This window comes from Ruditapes philippinarum, unplaced genomic scaffold (genome assembly GCF_026571515.1).
Source record: "Ruditapes philippinarum isolate M1 unplaced genomic scaffold, ASM2657151v2 ctg608_1_1_1_1, whole genome shotgun sequence".
Classification (NCBI taxonomy): Eukaryota; Metazoa; Mollusca; class Bivalvia; order Venerida; family Veneridae; genus Ruditapes; species Ruditapes philippinarum.
Genome location: NW_026859254.1, coordinates 573,815 through 595,433, shown reverse-complemented (window position 1 = coordinate 595,433; position 21,619 = coordinate 573,815). Strand labels below are relative to the sequence as shown.

General features: G+C 32.5%; 1 protein-coding gene across 1 annotated transcript in view; it reads right to left on the bottom strand.

Moving 5' to 3' along the window:
• The window catches only part of LOC132755832 (colorectal mutant cancer protein-like), a 54,169-nt gene extending 33,013 nt beyond the window's left edge, over positions 1-21,156 (bottom strand). The window contains exons 1-4 of the mRNA XM_060746755.1: positions 20,891-21,156; positions 18,131-18,257; positions 16,386-16,506; positions 14,300-14,475 (exon numbers count right to left, since the gene is read on the bottom strand). Coding sequence (XP_060602738.1) covers positions 14,300-14,475; positions 16,386-16,506; positions 18,131-18,257; positions 20,891-21,042 — 576 coding nt within the window. The 5' untranslated portion in view covers positions 21,043-21,156. The remainder of the gene's footprint in view (positions 1-14,299; positions 14,476-16,385; positions 16,507-18,130; positions 18,258-20,890) is intronic.
• Between the last annotated feature and the right edge of the window lie 463 nt (positions 21,157-21,619).

The following is a 21,619-nucleotide window of genomic DNA, read 5'->3' as shown; positions in this document are numbered from 1 at the left end:
TACCTCAAATTTTACTTAACCTATTCCTAAAAATTCAACTTTTCAAAAAAAAATCTGTCTATCAATTAACACATCTTAAAACTTATTACATGTAATGACATTTGTAGATTGCTTGTTCATATTGTTAAAATTTATAGTCATAGTGGGTCTTTAACCATTTTACAATAGCAATACAATATTATTTAATAACTAAGTGGGTCTTTAACTATTTAGAATAGAAATTAATAGGTAACTTTGGGGATCTTTTACCATTTTACAAATAAAGAAATACCTAGGTAACTTAGTGAGTCATTAATTTTATCATTTTACACTAGAAATTAATAGGTAACTTAGTGGGTCTTTAATCAATTTACACTAGAAATTAATAGGTAACTTAATGAGTCTTTAACCATTTTCTAATAGAAATTAGTGCTCGCCAATTTTTTTAAGCCAATCAGCGACAAGGATTTTTCAAATTTTCAGGTTTCAAATCTTAATAGAACAGATTTTATATAAACTGGATGTTTTATATCATAAAACGCAAGTGGGCGGAGCTAAGTTTCGAAGAGCGCTAAAGTGAAATATACGCATGTGCAGAGATTTTGAAGTTTACTCCTACTAATTAATATTTATGCATCATGTTTTTTCCGTACACGCACATGTATAATGTCACTACGGCATAGAATTAAAAAAAAGAGGTTCAGGCAAAATAACAGTAAAAATGTTTTATTACTTACGGAACCAGTATCATTTTATAATTTCCAAATAAAAAGTTCACTTATTCCAACAAAGTATGTATGTAATATGTAAATATTACAGCCCGTGCCGCTGCAAAACCGAAAGTAGGGTGTTTTTACATTTATTTTTGACAATATATTGCCATTTGTCCTAAGATGATATGTATATGAACATAATAAATATGTATGATGCAAATATAATCAAGCTACAGGTTCATTTCAGCCCGAAAAATATGTCCAGGTGACGGGCGAGGCAAGACATGTCGACTTTTTGTAGCTTATTGTGAAGTTGCAGTACATGAAAATCGGGCACATGACAAATCAGCACATAAATAAAACATTCTAGTGTTCCGTGGTATACATCTTTTCTACGTGTCATACCTCCTTTCCTTATTACAATGAATTTTTACTGCATTGTTATCCATCGCTGGTTTGTTTTTAGCAGAGAATGACCTGTGTAAGTTCAAAGAGGGTACCGTTTGAGAATATTTCGCAAAGAGGGTACCGATATGGATATGCACCGTGATAATTTGTCTGATTTACCTAGACAGAATGCGGGAATAAGCTATGCAAAACACGTGACCTGAAAATGTGTACCGCTACCTCTTCCAAATATGGTTATACACATTTAGGCTATCGTGTGACGTCACGCAGTGTGTTGGGCGGAAAAAAATGGGCGGAGCACTAAGCCGGTTAGAGTGCATATTGGATGTTCTTCGTAAATAAGAAAGCTACAGTCGCTTTGCAAGCTCCACTCCTTTTGAGCTTTCTTGTTTACGAAGAACACCCAATATGCACTCTAACTTATACTTAATAAGTAACTTAGTGGGTCTTTAACCATTTTCTAATAGAAATTAATAGGTAACTTAGTGAGTCTTTAACCATTTTCTAATAGAACTTAATAGGTAACTTAGTGGGTCTTTTATTATTTTACATCAGAAAACACAATGGGTCACTTAGTGAGTCTTTAATCATTTTACATTAGAAATTAATAAGGTAACTTAGGGGATCTTTTACCATTTTACAAGTAAAGAAATACATAGGTAACTTTAAGTGAGTCATTAATTTTATCATTTTACACTAGAAATTAATAGGTAACTTAGTGGGTCTTAAACCAATTTACACTAGAAATTAATAGGTAACTTAGTGAGTCTTTAACCATTTTCTAATAGAACTTAATAGGTAACTTAGTGGGTCTTTAACCATTTTCTAATAGAAATTAATAGGTATATATAAACTGAGTGGGTCTTTTATTATTTTACAACAGAAAACACAATAGGTCATACAGTGGGCATTTAATCATTTTACAATTCAGTGTGGTTTTATAAACATTTCATTATACAGGTGGAATCTGTCTGTGGAAAGTTTAGTCAGAGATTATAATTATGATTAAAAACATAATCTGGAGGTTTTTTTTAACCTCACATATTTCAAAGAAATTATCTCAAGGTATAATTTGTGGTTCATGCTCCCTACATCAAACAAAATTGTTTTTCTCAAAAAAAGAAGAAATAAAAAAAAAATCATGTAAAATATACACCTGCCAGGAACTTCCTGTTTAATAACATTTGCATGTAGAGATTCTTGGCCAGTGAGTAAACATAATAAAATATAAATGCTAGCATAATTATATAATTTTTGAAAATTTAGTTATATAGAGAATACCGTGTTTTCAATGTCTGATATTACAAGATTTATCAGGCTAGGCTAAGAAAAAAAATAAAGAAGAGCCTAGCTCTTAATTTTTTTATTTATTTTTTTTATTTAGAGGGGGGGGGGGGGGGTGCTAAGCAAGGGTGATATAAAGTTTAATCAAATGATCAAAATGTCAAAAGCCAAAAAATTATTCCTCCATAATGGTAAGTCTATAGTATAATGCATTGTAGTTTATGATAATTGCCACCTTAAAGCAATATGAAAAAAAAACAACTTATAATTATACCTCTTAATTTACACACAAAAGCATTCATCATTATTAAGTCAATACATGATGGTAAATTAAGCCACATTGTACTGAAATCAGAATTTTAAATTGCAATAATGAAATTTCCTCGTATTATGCTTTCTATAGCCTCGTGTTCGGCATTCGATCGGAATACCAAAATGTCTGCATTTCAAGAACTTTTATCAGCAGCATCTAGCAGCGCCTTTATGTTTTTTTCATTGATAATCCATAACTTTGTATAATATATCGGGCCATTTGCTAATATTTGGATACTCAAGTTACGCAGTCTTGAGCAAATTATCGTCATGGCATTAGATCAATAAATTTCGTCATACACTTGACGAGAGAAAAAAAGATTAAGCCATTATATAATATTCCACTCCAATTCATTCGTTATATTAAGAAAGAGGAATATAAAGGAGGAACAGACCTTAATTTTTATAATTATTTAAGCATTGTTTTATGTCTTGAAGCAATTTTATGCATGTCAAATAGGGCAAGGCAACATTTCCAAGGTTAACGTTAATGGTAACAAACAGTTTTAGCACAGCTTTATTTAACTTTTCTTAACAACAAGTGTCTGTCGACACTTTAAGTCAAGTATAAGTGCTTGTCTATGCTAGCCTTGGTGGCATATAACTTATAATAGCAGTTTAACAATTATCGTGGTTTTGGCTTGACTGACTGTTTCGAAACATGTGATATATTACATTTAAATGGGACTATTCCAAATTCAATCAATCAATCAATCAATCAATCAATCAGTCAATCAATCAAATAATGTTGCTGCATTAAGGGCTTGCCTTCCATATTTTTTAAACATTTTGGCTATCCTCCGAGAATGTATTACATGTATTTTAGTGTTTGTTATTCTCAACAAACAGTCTGATATGATTCATTCTATATATGAGCAGCGCCATAACAAATCCAACATAATGGGTGTGCGACCAGCATGGATCCAGACCAGCCTGTGCATCCGCACAGTCTGATCAGGATCCATGCCCGTAAACTGATAGCGAACAGCATGGATCCTGATCAGACTGCGGGGACGCGCAGGCTGGTCTGGATCCATGCTGGTCGCAAACGCATTTCGTTGGTTTTATCATGACGCAGCTCAAATTTATACAATGTATCTGCTTTATGCGCCTTTAATCAGTAATGATTATGTCCCTTTAATTTCAGGAAAAAAAAACATACTATATCTTTCACAAATTATCAAATGGTAAAAAAATATTTTACATCAATATTTTACATCAATATTTTACATCAATATTTTACATCAATATTTTACATCAATACTCCATCACATAGATACATGTATAGGTCCTTAATTCTCTCTTGTACCTATCTCATAGAGTACATAATAAATTTCAAGCACACTGAATTTTCAGGTATTTTTACATCTTTCACTAAAAATGTTATTTATTTTTTATCTGACAAAATGTTGGGATTTTTTTGGTATCTTATCTAAGGCCTAACACTTTAACAGTCTTTCCTTTTAGCAAATTATATTTATTGAAGATAACTTTTAAAAGTCAAACATATGTACACTAACAGTATACTACCTCTATGAAGATAAGCAAAGTGTTTGTTTTTTTCTCAGGTTTAAATCAGCAGCCTCTTAAGAGTTATGATATTTTTTTCTTTTTCTTCTTTTCATGAATATAAAGAAGTGTTTTAAGTGGTAATTATTTATGCTATGTTAATTCAAATGACTGCCATTATCTGGGGTGGGGTGGGTGTCGGTAAGGATAGAGGGAGGGCCACAGGGTGCATGAGTGAGGGTAGAGGGGAAAAGGGGGATCATGGTGAGGGTAGAGGGAAAAAGGGGATGGGTGAGGGTAGAGGGAGGGGGGACAGGTGAGGGTAGAGGGAGGTCTTTTATTCACGAATATAATTATGGAAGTGGTTTAAGTGGTAATTTAATTTATGCTATGTTCAATGACGGCCATTATCTTGGGTGGGGTAGGCAAGCAAGGTGTGGGTGTGGGTAAGGATAGAGGGAGGGCCACAGGGTGCATGGGTGAGGGACTAGAGGGGAAAAGGGTGATGGGTGAAGTTGAGAGAGAGGGTGTCATCCTGACCTTAGTGACCACAACATTTGACCCTGTGACATCTCACCAGACTGAAGTGAAAATAATCTTTAGTGCTTAATAATGGTCAAGGTTAAAGTTTTCTTCCAAGACAGAAATAAATCAATAATTGTTGTAAAATCCAATACTATGCTCCATAAATTAGCTCTATAAATTATCTTATTTACCACTTATAATAATTTTCAATCATAACAGAGTGGGGTATGAATAAACCTCTTTTTGATTATAATTTTTTAATATTCATTTGCTAATATAACACCATCTTTACATTTTTTTTACACCCCCCCCCCCCCCCCTGCGCCCCAAAAACATCAACTTTATTAAGTGGAAGAATTTATCAAATAAATTGATCTGAGCTTACAACATAATTAATTGTATACTATTCACTTAAGACAGATTATACATACATTGTATAAAGCAACCACATGTTAATAATCAAATAAACCGTCAAAAAATTCCAACCAACTCATTTCATAAATTTCATAATTCCTGCACAAGAACAATTTTCCAATTTTTTTTTTCACATTGAATATAATATCATAATATATTTTTCACAATAATTCCAGAAAACATATCTTAAATCCATAGAGTACAAAAAAAATCCACAAGTGAACACCACCATTGCAATCTCTATCCCTACTTGGGATAGTTCTTAGAAAAACACCACATGGATTTTTATGTTCAATAGTTTGCACTCTAGCAAAAAAAACATTTCAGAAGTCGGATATTTCCATAGTTACCAGTGTGTGAGAATAACACTCTGTGAGCATTGGTCTGCATCGGTAAAAGACTGCCAAAAAATCATTACCAGGGTATTTATAACAACTCTCCTGTTTTTCCATTTATATAATTATTACTTCTTTTTTGGGGGGTTTCTGTTACATAATAATTTTCTTACTTTTGGACCAATAGTAATAGATAACAATTACTTATTTGGGTCCATGTTATGATATTCTTTCCTGTTATTTAACTTAGTTGGGTTCATTACACATATCAGCTAAAGGTTAAGCAGTCTGATATGTCCTTTTACAGTAAATGGCTTTGCAAATCTAGGATTTTTTTTAAAGGTGAAATCCCTCATTCTACCACAATGCTAAATTTAAAGGCACATTATGTCTCAGAGACAACTAAAATTTTCCTTCATCTTAAATGGCAAACATTCATGAATTTTATAACATTTAAAATGTTGTTTTAAACTTGTAAATTGATGTTAGATGTTTATTACTTTGAAGAGAATGTAGCATGTACTGAAAGCGAAATTATTTGTCCTAAAAGTAAAAGATGTAAACAATGTAGTTTTTTGACTTCCATACAAAATACCATAATCAGACAAGCCACACAAACACGAACATTTAGTAATTTAATTTAATTGCAAACGTTTCGGCTATATGCCTTCATCAGTGCAAAACATAATAAAATTACCGGAAGCGACGTCATAACGGAACACGCGTTAAACGCGCGAAAAACGTTATGGCGTTTAGCGGCAAAACTATGATAACATGTAGAAACAAATATTTATGCTATAAATAAAGCTGGTACATGAATTAAAATGGATCAACAGTGATACAGATGTCTATTAGACAGTGTTAATAAAAATAAGATAATAGACAAACATATTAATATTCATGTAACCTATTATAAATCAAACAATACTTTATTATTTAGTCCATTTGGAATCATAGTATTTAATTTATGGATCCAAAAAGATTCTTTACATAACCGGTCCATGTTGTTGTCTATAATTTCTATAGGTAAAAATGAAAAATCTGACAATGAATACTTATTATCGTTTGATCCGAAATGGATCGCAACATGTGAAACTGGATTAACGTCACAATTTCTTATATCAAATCTATGTTTATTCATACTGCATGATACATTTTGATTAGTCTGACCTACGTATTGCTTTTTACAGCCTTTACATGTAATGAGGTAAATTACACTACGCGTAGTACAATTTTTTTTTTTTTTTTTTTTTTTTTTTTTATACAAAATACCACACTTTTGTACTTCCAAAAAGCGAAAGATAGCTCTGGAAATTTTTCAATGAGAATTTTTTTTTCAACACAGGGCACCCAAAATAAAAAGCTTTTGAGAAATAAAGTAAAAAAGCATATCTGGGACATGATGAGCCTTTAACTCGTGACATATTTAACAATCATTCCATTAGCTACAGAGTGGTGTAATCTTAAACCAATCGGAAATAACTGACACGGGGTAGTCAAGAGTCATTTGCCAACAGACATTTTCTCTCTCACAATGTTTTCTTCCAAAATGAATTCCATCACGCAAATTAATTGATCAACAGTACTACTGCAGTTTGTTTCCGAAATAAAGTTCCATCATGCATATTCATGATCTGTGACTGAAGTTACATGCAGAAATTTGGCTTTCATGATGGAATTCCATCACAATTTGAATAAAGAATGTTCTCCTTTAATAATGTCAGTTTCCATGATATTATAATTTGCACTTCAAAAGGTCATTATAGGACTGTGTTCCATGCTCTACTCACAGCTGATTCAGAAATCATGTTTGTTTGTTTGATTTTACGCCTTTTCCTAACAGTATTTCAGTCATATAGGCGGGTAGTTTCCTAACCATCGTTCCTGGAAAGTTACACTACTACTAGACTACCTTCCTCCGCGCTAAACTATCAAAGGAGATCGAACCCACGCCAGAGAGGTAACTGGATTAGAAGTTATCAACTCTAACCCCTTGACAACGGAGGCGGTACTTCCTGGAACCAATCAGAACTGGTGTCATATCAAGAAACATGGTTGTGACCAGATTAAGGCTAGAACCCTGGTAATCCCTTAATGGTTGAGAGGCAGACACCTTAACCGCATTAGCCCACGGCTCCCCTCAATACTAATTAATATATTGTGATCCATGGACCATTGTTATCTTTTACCTGAGTGTTTGACATTTCCTAAATCGAGGTAATACTAGTATTACAAACCTGCTTTCTTATCTAATATGTGCAAACAATCATGCTGTATTTCCTATTTAATTGAAATTCAGAACTAATCAATTATTGCTAGTAGTGGAAATTACTTAAGTGAGAAGATATTCACAGACCTGTAAAGCAGTCTAAAAATTGGTTCATCAACATTAGCATTTAACCAACAGTCAACTTGTACTTCTAAACTTTCTCTTTTAAATAGATACAGAACAAATTCCTTTCCCTTATATATAATAACAACCATGTTGAGTTCATTAGGGACTTTTCCAGCTACATGTATTTGGGAAAATGTCACAGGATTAAATTGGAAAAAATACAATTATGGATTTTAGGAAATTGTTAGAAATATTGCATAGTTATACATGACATCTATTTCAGGTTTTCTTCATATGAATGATTATAATTATAACCTATTAAGTCTCTTAATAAACAAGTTATTAAAAGTTTGTTTTTTGTTGTTGTTTCTTTTTTTTTTTTTCTTTTTTTTTTTTTTTGGGGGGGGGGGGGGGTACGTGTTTGACCTGTTTGGATTTTTTCCTTGAAACTGGGAAAAACAAGGTTATTTTGGATTGGGAATCCGACCTTTATAATAAACTGGCCCCAAGTGATAAAAAGAAATTGCCCTGGAGACATTTTTCTATTCAAGTTCTTGGCTATTAGCCCAATGTCCAACATGTCAAGAAAACTTAAATAAGAGCATTAAGTCTAAACTAATATCAACTTATTGAGACACATACGATTCTGTACTAATTGAGAGAATATCAAGACAATCATGATCTTCTTTTTATTCGAAATTGTTCTTTTAAATAGTGATTTAAAAGACTTTGATTATGTGATCAACATAAAAATCTCAAATTTGATGATTTTTTCTTTCTTTACAATGTTTATTGACCTTGGTTTTTTTCCTTTAAAACTTAATTAAGAGATTTTATGATCAACATACAATCAAACTGTATTCAAAATCACAAAATTTGAAGAAATTTGATGTTTTTTTTTCCATGCACAGTGATGCCCAATTATCGGAAAAATACTGACAAGCAATAATTTTTATGCACAACATGTTCCTAACAGCCTCACTTTGATATCAAATTATGCAAATTTGTTGTACTCTCATCTAGCAGCCTAATTATCCTTGTCATGAATCTATTCCATTAACATCTGACAGTCTTTTTATAGTAAGGCCAAAAAAAGTTCTTTTATGTTTCAGGTCTCGGGGATTCTTTTTTGTCTAATTTTATAGCCAATATTTGGTCATATTCCCAACTGAAAATAGTATATTATTTTCCCAATCCACAGGAAAAAATTCCTAATTGAAAGTTACAAAATAAAAATATTGAATAACAAAGTCTAAAATAAGGACTTCTTCACTGTTATGGTGCTTAAAGAAGATGCAATCCTAGACAGTGATTCTTTGCATTTATTTAATCACTGCAAAATTTAAGTCTGACATGCATTTTTTCCCAAATTTTAACAAAACATCACTGAAATTCCAAATTCAATGGGTATGGGTCACATTCCAAAAATCCTGGGGAAAACATGGGTCTTCATAAAATGAACCCCCTTAATATACTATGTTTAAGTACCATAATTTATCAACTTTCTGATTTTTCTGATTCTGTAAGTTATCAGTGTTTCTTCCACCATAGTTTATCAATTTACTGATTTTATAAGTTCAGTGTTTCTTCCAGCTCTGATTTTATATAATTATATATAATTATTGTACAAAAAAGTTTTTGAAAAATAAAGAAGCATAAAATAACATTAAAATAAATCCAGGATAATCACTGAATTTTGTTATGTTGGCCTAACATGGATATTGGCAAGTCTAAGTGATGTTGTTCGTTTTTTTTAGTTAAAAGCTACTCAATATTGAATAAGAAATACTCGTATTGTAATTGATTTGAAACTTTGCACACAAGTTACTCAGGTCTAGACCTACTTTGAATTGAAGATTAATCTCAACAACAAAAAAATCAGTCCCGTCATGTCAAAAAACCACAGTGGAGTTCCTTTAAAGTGTATAAAATTTAGAATTATCATATATCTTTACTGCCATTTTTTTCAGTTTTGGAAAATAATACTTCAAGAATACCTCTGTTTGTATTTTTCTTTTACAGCAAATGACACATGCAGGACAAATGGCTAAAACACTTCATAAAATAGCAGAATAATATTTTGTTCCCAAATAATTTATTGTTTGCATGTGTGTTAATATACAGAAAAGTTCTATGCCACAATTATATGGATAATCTACCATAGTAACAAGGGCACAACATGGCTTTACTGTTTAAAAAGTATATATTTCAGAATTTCACCTTTGTACCCTTCTTTGTGACACTGATCATAATATATCTAATCAAGATTATAGGTATGATAAATCAGTATGAAAAACAAGAGGGCCATGATGGCCCTGAGGTCGCTCACCTGTATATAGGCCCCCCCCCCACCCCGGGCCAATTTTTACCCAAGGGCTTTTATTTGTTTATTTGAACAGACTTGGTAGACACCCATAAGAAGATGTTTCATGCTAAACATCTAAGTTCTAGCTCATTGGGTTTTTTAAAAGAAGATTTTTAAAGTTTTTACTATACACATATAGTTAAAAACAATGACACCCCTGGGGCAGGGCCAGTTTTGACCCCCGGGCCTTTATTTGAACAAACTTTGTAGATATTTACTTAAAGATGTTTCATGCTTAATATCTAAACTCTAGCTATTTGGGTTTTTTCAAAGAAGATTTTTAAGTTTTTGCTATACACAGATAAGGAAAATCAATGACCCCCCCAGCGGGGCCAATTTTGACCCCAGGGCTTTTATTTGAACATACTTGGTAGACACCCATTAGAACATGTTTCATGCTAAATATCTTAGCTCTAGCTTATTGAGTTCTTTAAAAGAAGATTTTTTAAGTTTTTACTACATGCATATAGGGAAAATCAATGACCCCCTGGGGCGGGGCCAATTTTGACCCCAGGGCTTTTATTTGAACAAACTTGGTAGACACTCATTAGAAGATGTTTCATGCTAAATATCTTAGCTCTAGCTCTTTGGGTTCTTTAAAAGAAGATTTTTAAGTTTTTACTATATGCATATAGGAAAAATCTATGACCCCCTGGGGCGGGGTCAATTTTGACCCCAGGGCTTTTATTTGAACAAACTTGGTAGACATTCACTAGAAGATCTTTCATGCCAAATATCTAAGCTCTAGCTCTTATGGTTCTTTAAAAGAAGATTTTTTAAGTTTTTACTATATGCATATAGGGAAAATCAATGACCCCCCGGGGCGGGGCCAATTTTGACCCCAGGGTTTTAATTTGAACAAACTTGGTAGACACTCACTAGAAGATGTTTCATGCTTAATATCTTAACTCTAGCTCTTTGGGTTCTTTAAAAGAAGATTTTTTAAGTTTTTACTATATGCATATAGGGAAAATCAATGACCCCCTGGGGCGGGGCCAATTTTGACCCCAGGGCTTTTATTTGAACAAACTTGGTAGACATTCACTAGAAGATGTTTCATGCTTAATATCTAAGCTCTAGCTCTTACGGTTCTTTAAAATAAGATTTTTTAAGTTTTTACTATATGCATATAGGGAAAATCAATGACCCCCCGGGGCGGGGCCAATTTTCACCCCAGGGCTTTTATTTGAACAAACTTGGTAGACACTCACTAGAAGATGTTTCATGCCAAATATCTTAGCTCTAGCTCTTTGGGTTCTTTAAAAGAAGATTTTTTAAGTTTTTACTATATGCATATAGGGAAAATCAATGACCCCCTGGGGCGGGGCCAATTTTGACCCCAGGGCTTTTATTTGAACAAACTTGGTAGACACTCACTAGAATATGTTTCATGCCAAATATCTAAGCTCTAGCTCTTAGGGTTTTTTAAAAGAAGATATTTAAAGATTTTTCTTTCGGTTGCCATGGCAACCAGAGTTCTGCATGGAATTAAATTCTTTGAACAATTTTTAAAGGTGACCACCAAAGGAACATTCCTGTGAAGTTTGGATGAAATTGGCTCAGTGGTTTATGAGGAGATGTCATTTAAAGCAAAAGTTTACGGACGGACGACGGATGACAGACGGACGGACGCCGGACGAAAAGCGATCACAAAAGCTCACCCTGTCACTTTGTGACAGGTGAGCTAATAAGTCACAGAATTAATTGTTCAGGTTCGTTATTTTGTTTCGTTTAAGTTTTGAATTTGCAGAGTCTAAAATTGTCCAATCTGTTGTCATGTTCTATACCATTTACTTAGCAACTACTTGCGTCCACCTTTATTAAGCAACTTTTATATTAAACAACCGCATAAAATCCTGCTTGATTATTTTTACATTTTAAGTTAATTCCATTATATGACGTTTTTATATCGAGGCCAGCGGCCACAATATGTAGGCTCAAATAAACAAATTCAGTGTTCAAGTATCTATTAAAGAGCCATGACAAATAATCTTCTTTTAACAAGAGCTGTCGGTAGGACAGCACGCTCGACTATTCTAAGTGCTTGATAGTAAAAGAGCCTTGATAAGGCCATCCTTAAAAAAATGTTTGTTTGCAGTAACGCGACCGACTCACAAAATTTGCCCCTACTCAAAATTTTTTTTCATGGTCTGGATAAAAAAATTTTTTTTTTAATCAGAAAATTATGCCTTGTGCTTTGTTTTCGTTCTTTTAAAGGTTAATAGAAGAAATAAAATGTAGGTCTTATTAAAATAGAATTCAGTTATCAATTTATTAATTGTTACCAGATTATCAAAGCATATATTGTCCAGCATTTTGAAATTCCATGTTTATTTGGGAGTGCAGTTCAATTAAAAAAAAAAAAAAATCGACCTACCTACCCACCTTGAAAATTCTGGGTCGGGTTACTGCAAACAAACATTTTTTTAAGGATGGCCTAATGTTAAATTTTTTAAGATCACAAAAGGTCTAATTTTTTTTTAATAAATTCATGTAATAGGCCTTAGAGAGAGTCTAATTATACAATATTGGCTTGACTATTCGGAAGGTAATGTCACAAGGTTGTTTTATTGAGTATAATAATACTAATTACCTATGAATACATAAATTTGACAGAAAAGGTACATAGGCTTCTAATTAAGATGTTTTATCAAGTAAATCACTGCTTTATTATTATGAATGCATAAAATTGTCCCAAAAAAGGGCACAAACCCTTCAGTAGTAATTGAGATAACAGCTTACAAGCAAAACTTTACCATGAATTTCTAAGTTGAAAAAGGGGAGAAAAATCAGCCTAAATGCAAGATAGAATTATGGATCTTTGTCAGTGACCTACAATTATGACCCTTAATGCAAATGTGAAGTTTTAAATAAATATCTTTAATAGTTATTGAGATATGTAAAACTTGCATGTAAACATTAACCAAGAGACTAAGTAGAAAAGGGGATATGAATCAGCCTTAATGCAAGATAGAGTTATGGAACTTGGTCAGTGACATACAATTATGCCCCTCCAATTATGACCCTAAGTGCATGTGTAAAGTTTCAAGTAAATATCTTTGAAGACCTTTAACCAAAATTTCTAAGTTTCAAAGGGGCAAATAATTCTTCAAATTTTGCAGGCAGAGTTATGCAATTTTGCAAACTGATGTACATTGTTACTATAAAAAAGTATTTTAAATTTCATTTGAATATCTCAAGTAATAATTGAGATATTTGACTTTACAAAAAAACTTTAACCAAAATTTCTAAGTTCCAAAGGGGCATAATTCTGTTAATATTGTAGGCAGAGTTATCCAACTTGTCAATCTGATGTACCTTGTTACTATAAATAAGTATTGTAAGTTTCAATTGAATATCTCAAGCAATAATTGACAAAAAACTTTAACCAAAATTTCTAAGTTAAAAAGGGTCATAATTCTGTCAATATTGTAGGCAGAGTTATCTAACTTGCAAATCTGATGTACCTTGTTACTATAAATAAGTATTGTAAGTTTCAATTGAATATCTCAAGTAATTATTGAGATATTTGACTTTACAAAAAACTTTAACCAACATTTCTAAGTTAAAAAGGGTCATAATTCTGTCAATATTGTAGACAGAGTTATCCAACTTGTCAATATGATGTACCTTGTTACTATAAATAAGTATTGTAAGTTTCAATTGAATATCTCAAGTAATGATTGAGATATTTGACTTTACAAAAAACTTTAACCAAGGCAGACGCCGACGCGGACGCTGACGCCGACGCGACTACAATAGCTCTCATATTCTTCGAATAGTCGAGCTAAAAATGAATTGAATTGCATTTTCATTTGTTTCAAAATCCGATAAAATCGCCAAAAACAAAACGAAAGAAACAGTTATCCGATAGTAACATTTACTGTGGCGTATTTTATCAGAGCAAAACCATACAAAAGAATTTGCACAGTTTTGTCATGTGCTAAGAGTACCCCCTTTCCTGAAAAAACTAAATCACATCAAAATTTATAATGGACAGTTCCAAAAATGAGAGAGCTGGACAAGTCCCTTTATGAGACTACAAATAATACTAAGGTTAATGCTGCAAAATTAATATTATGACCTCTTTTCTATGAATAATTACTAAAGTTTCACTTACTCTGTTAGCCAAATCCAAGAACTGTTTTGATTCTATACAGCTCTGTACAATAGCTCGATACAAATTAGGGTCATGTGACTCCAGCATTTTCTGCAGGCTGACCAACGGTTCCGGGCTCTGAAGATCACGCGCCCCACTGTCATAATCCAGACTGTCTGGCCTACCAGAAATAGCACCTGGAAAAAAGGAAGGTGGGATTAGTTTAGTTTATATAAATCTATTTTAGTTAAATTGCAATGGAAGCTATAAACTTATTGCAACATTCTCCAAACCATTCCTGGGACCAATCAATACTTAGCAATGAATGTAAAGTTTCCTGCTCAAGGAAACAACGACTTGCTGCTGACAGGGTCTCAAATAAGTTCCTGGAACCAACAAGTACTAAGCAATGAACGTAAAGTTTCCTGCTCAAGGAAACAAGGACTTGCTGCTGACAGGGTCTCAAATAAGTTCCTGGAACCAACAAGTACTAAGCAATGAATGTAAAGTTTCTTGCTCAAGGAAACAACGACTGGCCCCTGACATGGTGTGACCCACACGGCCAGCAATTTTTAGATAGTCTGACGCATTAACCACTCAACCACACTGCCACGCTAAGGAGTAATTGAGATGGAAAGATTTAATTTGTTTCTAAAAGTGCAATGTTTTAAAATTCAATTCATGTTAATTTGTTTAATATTATCTTCTACATTCATAAATGAGTAAACATGTCATGAACTTACACATGGTTTCTTTGCAATATCGTTGTTGTTATCTAACAAGTTTTGAATGTTTAAACCTGACATCCTTAGTTGACATTATGTATTTTACAAAGCTGCTACTTTCAGTTTGTTTATTTTCTGTTGATGATCAAATGACCAAAAGGCAAACAAAAATTGTACTTTCCATTTTGCCAAAAGGAGGCTGCAAACAGTTACATGTACAATTTAGTTCTCTTGACATCAAAATTATAACAGGAATCAACCCATTTTTATTAACTATTTCTGTTTTAATGAAATTTTTAAAAATGGAACTAATCAATGTTTATGAAAAAATCATTGCACATTCAAATCTGCATCTTTCTAGCAAGTTTTCAAAACATTTTAGTAATTGTCAGGGTTTTAGAATTGAAACATTATATTCCCTCAAACTGTTTGAAATTGTGTTGCATTTTTACAATAGAATGTGAGAATAATTCAGTGTCTGCTTCTTTGTTTATAACAGGAAGTTGGTGTAACAAACATTCAGGGGAGATAAATAAGGCAAGAACTTTGTGTTTCTATTACAGTTTAATCAAAGGGAGAGTAATCAAACATACCAGTCATTTAGTATTGTCAGAGTTAGTTCCCTTGAATACCGAATACACATTTATTGCAAGTTGCTGTGGTAACATTTTGCAAAAAAAGAAAAATTAAAAAAAAAAATTATACTTCCTCTTTTAACTACATATGATAAGAGTGTTTATTTCTACCTACAGTACGTATTTGTATAAATTATTAAAACTATCTGTACATCCCTAACTTAGATAATGTAGTTAGCAAACTTAGCAATTTTAATGGAAATAAAGAAACATAAACTACGTAAATTGTTATCAATTTGGGGTGTTTCTTTTTCTTCTTTTTTAATTATTAGTATCATTTCATTTTTATGAGTAAATAAATTGTTAGCATTTTTTTTTTTTGCGAAAATTATTAGTAACATTAATTTTGGGGGCATAAATAATAAGTTTTATCAATTTAATTTTTTTTTTTTAATTATCAGTAGTTTTTTGTTTAAATTATAAGTTGTTTTTTTAAATCATTAGTTTTATTTCATTTTTATGCGATATTATTTTATGTTGGCAAAAATTTTAAGTATTATTATTTTCGAGGGTGTAAATAAATATTTCTTGAATAAATTGTTAGGATTTTTTAGGGCATAGTATTATTTCATTTCTTAACTTCTTTTTGCATAAATTATTGGTATCATGAATTCTTTTATTGAGAATTAAGGGCCACATAGGCTCAACCTAAAAATGTCAGCAAACAAAACAAATGATTTATCAGTATTATTTCATATCACATAAAAATTATAGTGACTTGTATTTTTATTTTACAAATGAACGTACCTAGACTGTCGCTACTCATGGTCGGCCAGGAGGTGACCTGTGTGTGTTGACGACTCATGTTCAGATCTATGCCAGTGTCGGTATCTTCTGTCAATAACTGATGGTTGTCCGTATCCAATGCCTGGAAAGAAAAAAATAAAATAAATTAGCTATACTTATATCATTATAATCCTAATTTTAACAAAGAAGCCACACAAACACAAACATTCAGTTATTATATATCACATATGTTTCGGCTATATGCTTTTATCAGTGCCAAACATTACAAAATGACTGGAAGTGACATCATAACGAAAGTTGCGTTAAACATGTGAAAAAGGTTATGGCCTTTAGTAGCAAAAATATAATAACATGTAGAAACAATAAATTAAGCTTGGTATGTGAATTATAGTGATACAGATGTCTATTAGACAGTGTTTATATATTTTTTTTAATTACTATCATTATTCAAATTTCACACTGTGCTCAAAAGCGAAGGATCCTCTGATCCTCCTAGGCCCACAACTGTACTGACGGACCAACCAAGCCACTTAAAATCTACACAGTCAAATACTCCCAAAATTGAAGTAGTAAACAGTTTTATACCACAGTAAATTTTTTCCATGTTTTTAAAGAGATTCCAATTCATGAGGTTGTTTCAAAAATGGCGTGACTGGAAATATTTTTCGATATTGGGTAGGTATTTGACTTACTCATGTAGATCTGAACCAAAAATGTGTGGAAATTAGCAGATCATTCCCTAAACCCATGCTTTCACAAATATTATTTTTTTATTGTGCAAAATAACGTGGCTAAGAATTGCATTTTCGATTTTTCAGTTCAATTATGAAAAAAATTTATTCTCTGCCTATTTTTTCTAAATCATGGTTACTGGAAACCCAATAAGAATGTTAAAATTGGGGGGTGGGGGTGGGGGGGGGGGGAGTTTCAACAAATCACACTGTAAATTTTTAAATAAATCATTCTGTTTAGTTACTTATTAACATGTGTCACTGTTCATCCAACAACCTGTTCTGCATGATTATATCATAATTATGCATGTGTTTTGAAAGAATGATACAAATTAAGATGAAGATCTATAATCTACCTTCCAGTAGCAATTATCTGATAAGCCCATTTTTGTGTACACAGCCTTTAACAATTATTTAAGCAAACATGGTTAAAGGCACATCAACAATAATAACCAACAAATGCAAAGTTTTGTTCACTTAAATATCCATCTAGAGGATACATTGTATTTGTTTGAGTTAACATTTTACATGTGAGAATATGGAAAATATCTCATTTAGAATTTTTCTTAAAAAATATTTTCACTTTCACTGAAAACAATCGAAAATTCTTACTTCTGAGTGAAATATATTTCATATTTACACAAAACTTGGCAAACTTTTCATCTCACAAATTGGAACTGGCAAACAAACAACTTAACTTAGACCCAAGAAAATCCTTGAAGTTGTTTGTGTTTAAAGACCCTGTGTGTTTTATGTGTCCTAGACATGTACACTAAAAATACTTTATGTATAAACAAGAGTTGTGGATAAGACAGCTTGCTCAACTATTCTCAGTGTTTGATCGTAAAACAAGAGCCTGGATAATATAAAATTTTCTAAGATCAAAAAGAACCGATATGAGTTCTAACATAAAGCATGTTAGAGTAGGGATAACTACAATAGCTCTCCCTTTTCTTCGAATAGACAAGCTAAATGTCCAACAGTCAAAAATATAAACACAGAAAGTTTTCCTACCTGTGCACGGAACTTTAGAAAATCCTGGAATGATATTCTCGAGGAGCAGTTAACTCCTAGTTGTTCTAAAATGTCGCCAGTCCACTCTTCTAAACACAACTGTTTACACATAAACGCAAAATTATCCCTGAAATGTAAGAGGAAAAAATGTCTGTAAGTCCACAATGCCTATATCATGTAGAGCTGTCATTGATCAAATGCAAAGCATATCTACCAAAAATTGATATTGGATGACAAATATCAACGATACACTGATATATTGATAAATAACCCTTATTCCTTGTATATAATACGCTGTCATACCTCTTAAGTGATTTTTTTTCTGACCATTTTTGTCATTTCTGCTATGAAAGTGTCCATAATGTAACAACAGCTAAGTGTTAGACATTGCCGCCTGCTATTGTATAAGTTTTGGTTGAATTTTCATTATTTATAGACTGTTAAATAATTAATCAAAATGATCGATTTTTTTCAAATGTGTATCGATTATTGATCAACAGAAAAAGCCGTCGATGATCATGTTGATGATGATGGTTATAATAAATATGATGACGGTCACAAATATTAATGGCAATACAGTACAGCTCAAGCAATTTTTCCTCTTTCCACTCAGTCACCGCGGACACTTTTAACGGCGAACAGAAAATCGCGGGGGGCATACTATAGTATGCCACGGTGACAAATCACTGCAGACGGGTAGTAAAAAAACCCTGCAATCTGCGGTGGAAAATCACAGAGATTTGCAGTGATTAATTTGCATATACACGTAAATGTTCATATAAATGTACAACGTAGTCTTCTTTTAAAAAATCAAAAAGACTTACAATGTGACTGATGATTTTAATCATTCAATAAAATTTATTTAATTAGCTTGGCGATATTAATGTACATTTACCGGGGAAAATCACATCACAAAACAGTTCAATGAAAAAGTTTCAAGAAACGGAATAAAAATTATTAACAAAATCGGTCAAACACTTTCAAGAAAACTAAATGCTGTGACATTTCTGTGTAAAAAGTTGAAAAGGAGAGCTAGAACATGTAAAAATTTTTTTTTTTTTAGAATTCTATTCATACTGGAAACAATAAACGCCACTTTTATATAATATACATGTACATTTAATAGCGGCCAATCTTAAGAAGGTGTTAAATCCAATCAAGGAACTAATTTATTTATTCTTTGCCTCAAGTCCACTTAATTAAGCAATTTTCACCTAACAAAAATTAAGCAATTAGCACATACACCTAAATAGTGCAGCGTGACTAGTTCATGTACGTAATTATATATAATAGTTTAACAAACCTTTCCTTAACATATGTTTTTACGTAAACTTTGCAAGATGTCATTCAAAAAGCCACATTTTTTTTTGTCGTTAAATACGACTGTGATGGGAAAATGCAATTAAGAAGGCGAGAAATTACTTCTCCATAATGGTGAGGTGAGTGTCGTAGAAATAAATTAGAATCTATCTCATTACTTATTATACAACTACAGTAGTCCACGGTATGCCCTATCTAAAAATTTAGATCTGTGACCATGATGAAATAAACATATTTGTTACATCTTTTTTTCAGATCATAACCGTAAATGCGACATTAAATATTTAAAATAGAGAAATGTTTAGTTCAAAAGTAAATTTGTGTGTATTATATGCTATGACCCACTTAATCTTTAGTTCTCGTCAATATTTGGAGGAAAGGTAATTAACACACGTAAATTTAACAGGAAAAAATCGTTTAAATGGATCAAAGAAATACATGTAATTGAAAATTCTTATATGATTGTAGCACTGTAAAATCAGAAAAGGTTAAAATGGCTTAAAGCAGTTGAAATTAATTATATTAAAAGTTACTACATATTAGGGTTTTAATTTCACACACAAATCATTAAATTTTGTAATTATTTGCATACGACAGGTGTTACGTCGTTTAAATACATAACATAAAGATTTTCTTCTATAAAAAATGTGTTTGAGTTCATTATATTTTACAGACATACAGTAATAGTAATAAATGTCCCCGTGTTATAAATAAACTAATGGTCACCCGAGAGAGCAAAATACCGCTGCAATATTTCACAGTGATCTACGGTGACAATATCCCGCAGCACAAACTTCCCCCGATCGAGTGGACAAGCGGAAAGTCACAACTATCGCAGGGACATCGCGGTGACAGTCCACCCATAAACAAAACGCGGGGATCGGCGGACTTTGGAAAAATTGCTTGAGCTGTACTGTACATAAAGAGCATACTATTGCAATATGCAATATGTAGCTAAAGATACTTTAGCGAACAAATTTTGTAGTGCTGTTTGACCTGTAACTATGGCACAACGTCAAAAAGCGACATATAAAGTAAAATTAGTTATAGAAGCCAGAACTATGCAGTATGTTGCAATATATGCTTTTTACCGTATTGTTACAGCTTTACAGAATAATTGCTTGAAAATGATTTAACTTAGTGTGTAGTAAATTGTGCAACTGGTAGTCTCAATATTTCGACAGCACCACAGACCGATTTTACAATCTGACATTTCATAGATGTCTGTCTTTGCGAAGGGCGACCATCGTCTAAAGCGCACAATTTGTTGGGCTACCCCCAGGGTTGGGTAGGGTTAGTTGAACAGTTGAAGTTCTAGTGTGCACAGTACGTGCCACGTTCAATCAAGGCTTCAACTTTAAAAACCAACCTCATTACAAATCATGACATATAAAATAATTGAATACAATTGATGTTATAATAAAGACACAAATAGACAACCTATTCAAATAGCCGTCCTTGTCATCATCGCACGATTCAAAAAGTTTCTTCAGACGTTCCTCCTCGCTGGTACTGCTAGAACCGCTCTCAGTACTTGTCTGTGAGTCAAGCGAGCGGTCTCTGATGGTGTTTCGACTGATATGTTCCGCCATAATCCAAACATCGTCATTTTCACAAGTATTTGCAGGAAAGAAGCGTCAGCATCTCAGTTTTTTGGAAACTGCAGGTAACCGGAAGTAATATTCAAATAGTACTCTGCTTGATCTCAAAATGTAATATGTAAACAAGGAACCATTCGTAAACCGGATGTTGTGAAGCATATTCCAAAGCAGGGCTTGGTGGTTTTGAAACCAGACGGGTATTTTTTTTTCGTTATTCTACAAAAATTATCATTGAAAAAAGAAACTGGCCAGAATAAGGCCTCTATAGTATACTCCTACGGCAATCTAAAAATAGAATAATTATTCATTTGCATTTAAATTTAACGGAAATAACTATAAATTCTGGAAACCCCATGAACTTCCTTTTCTAAACGAATCTTCCAGTGCCACGGAAATTTAAAACTTAAGTATAAACTCGGAACCAATATGTAAGACATAAATATTTTAATTTTAATTAAGCTATTTTGAAGTCTAATAAACGTGGACAGAATGAGAGATGGCGGAACGCGCGGAGTGCGAAATATGACAGATTTTCACAAGAGTATGTGGTGTTATTGCAGCTTTGTGA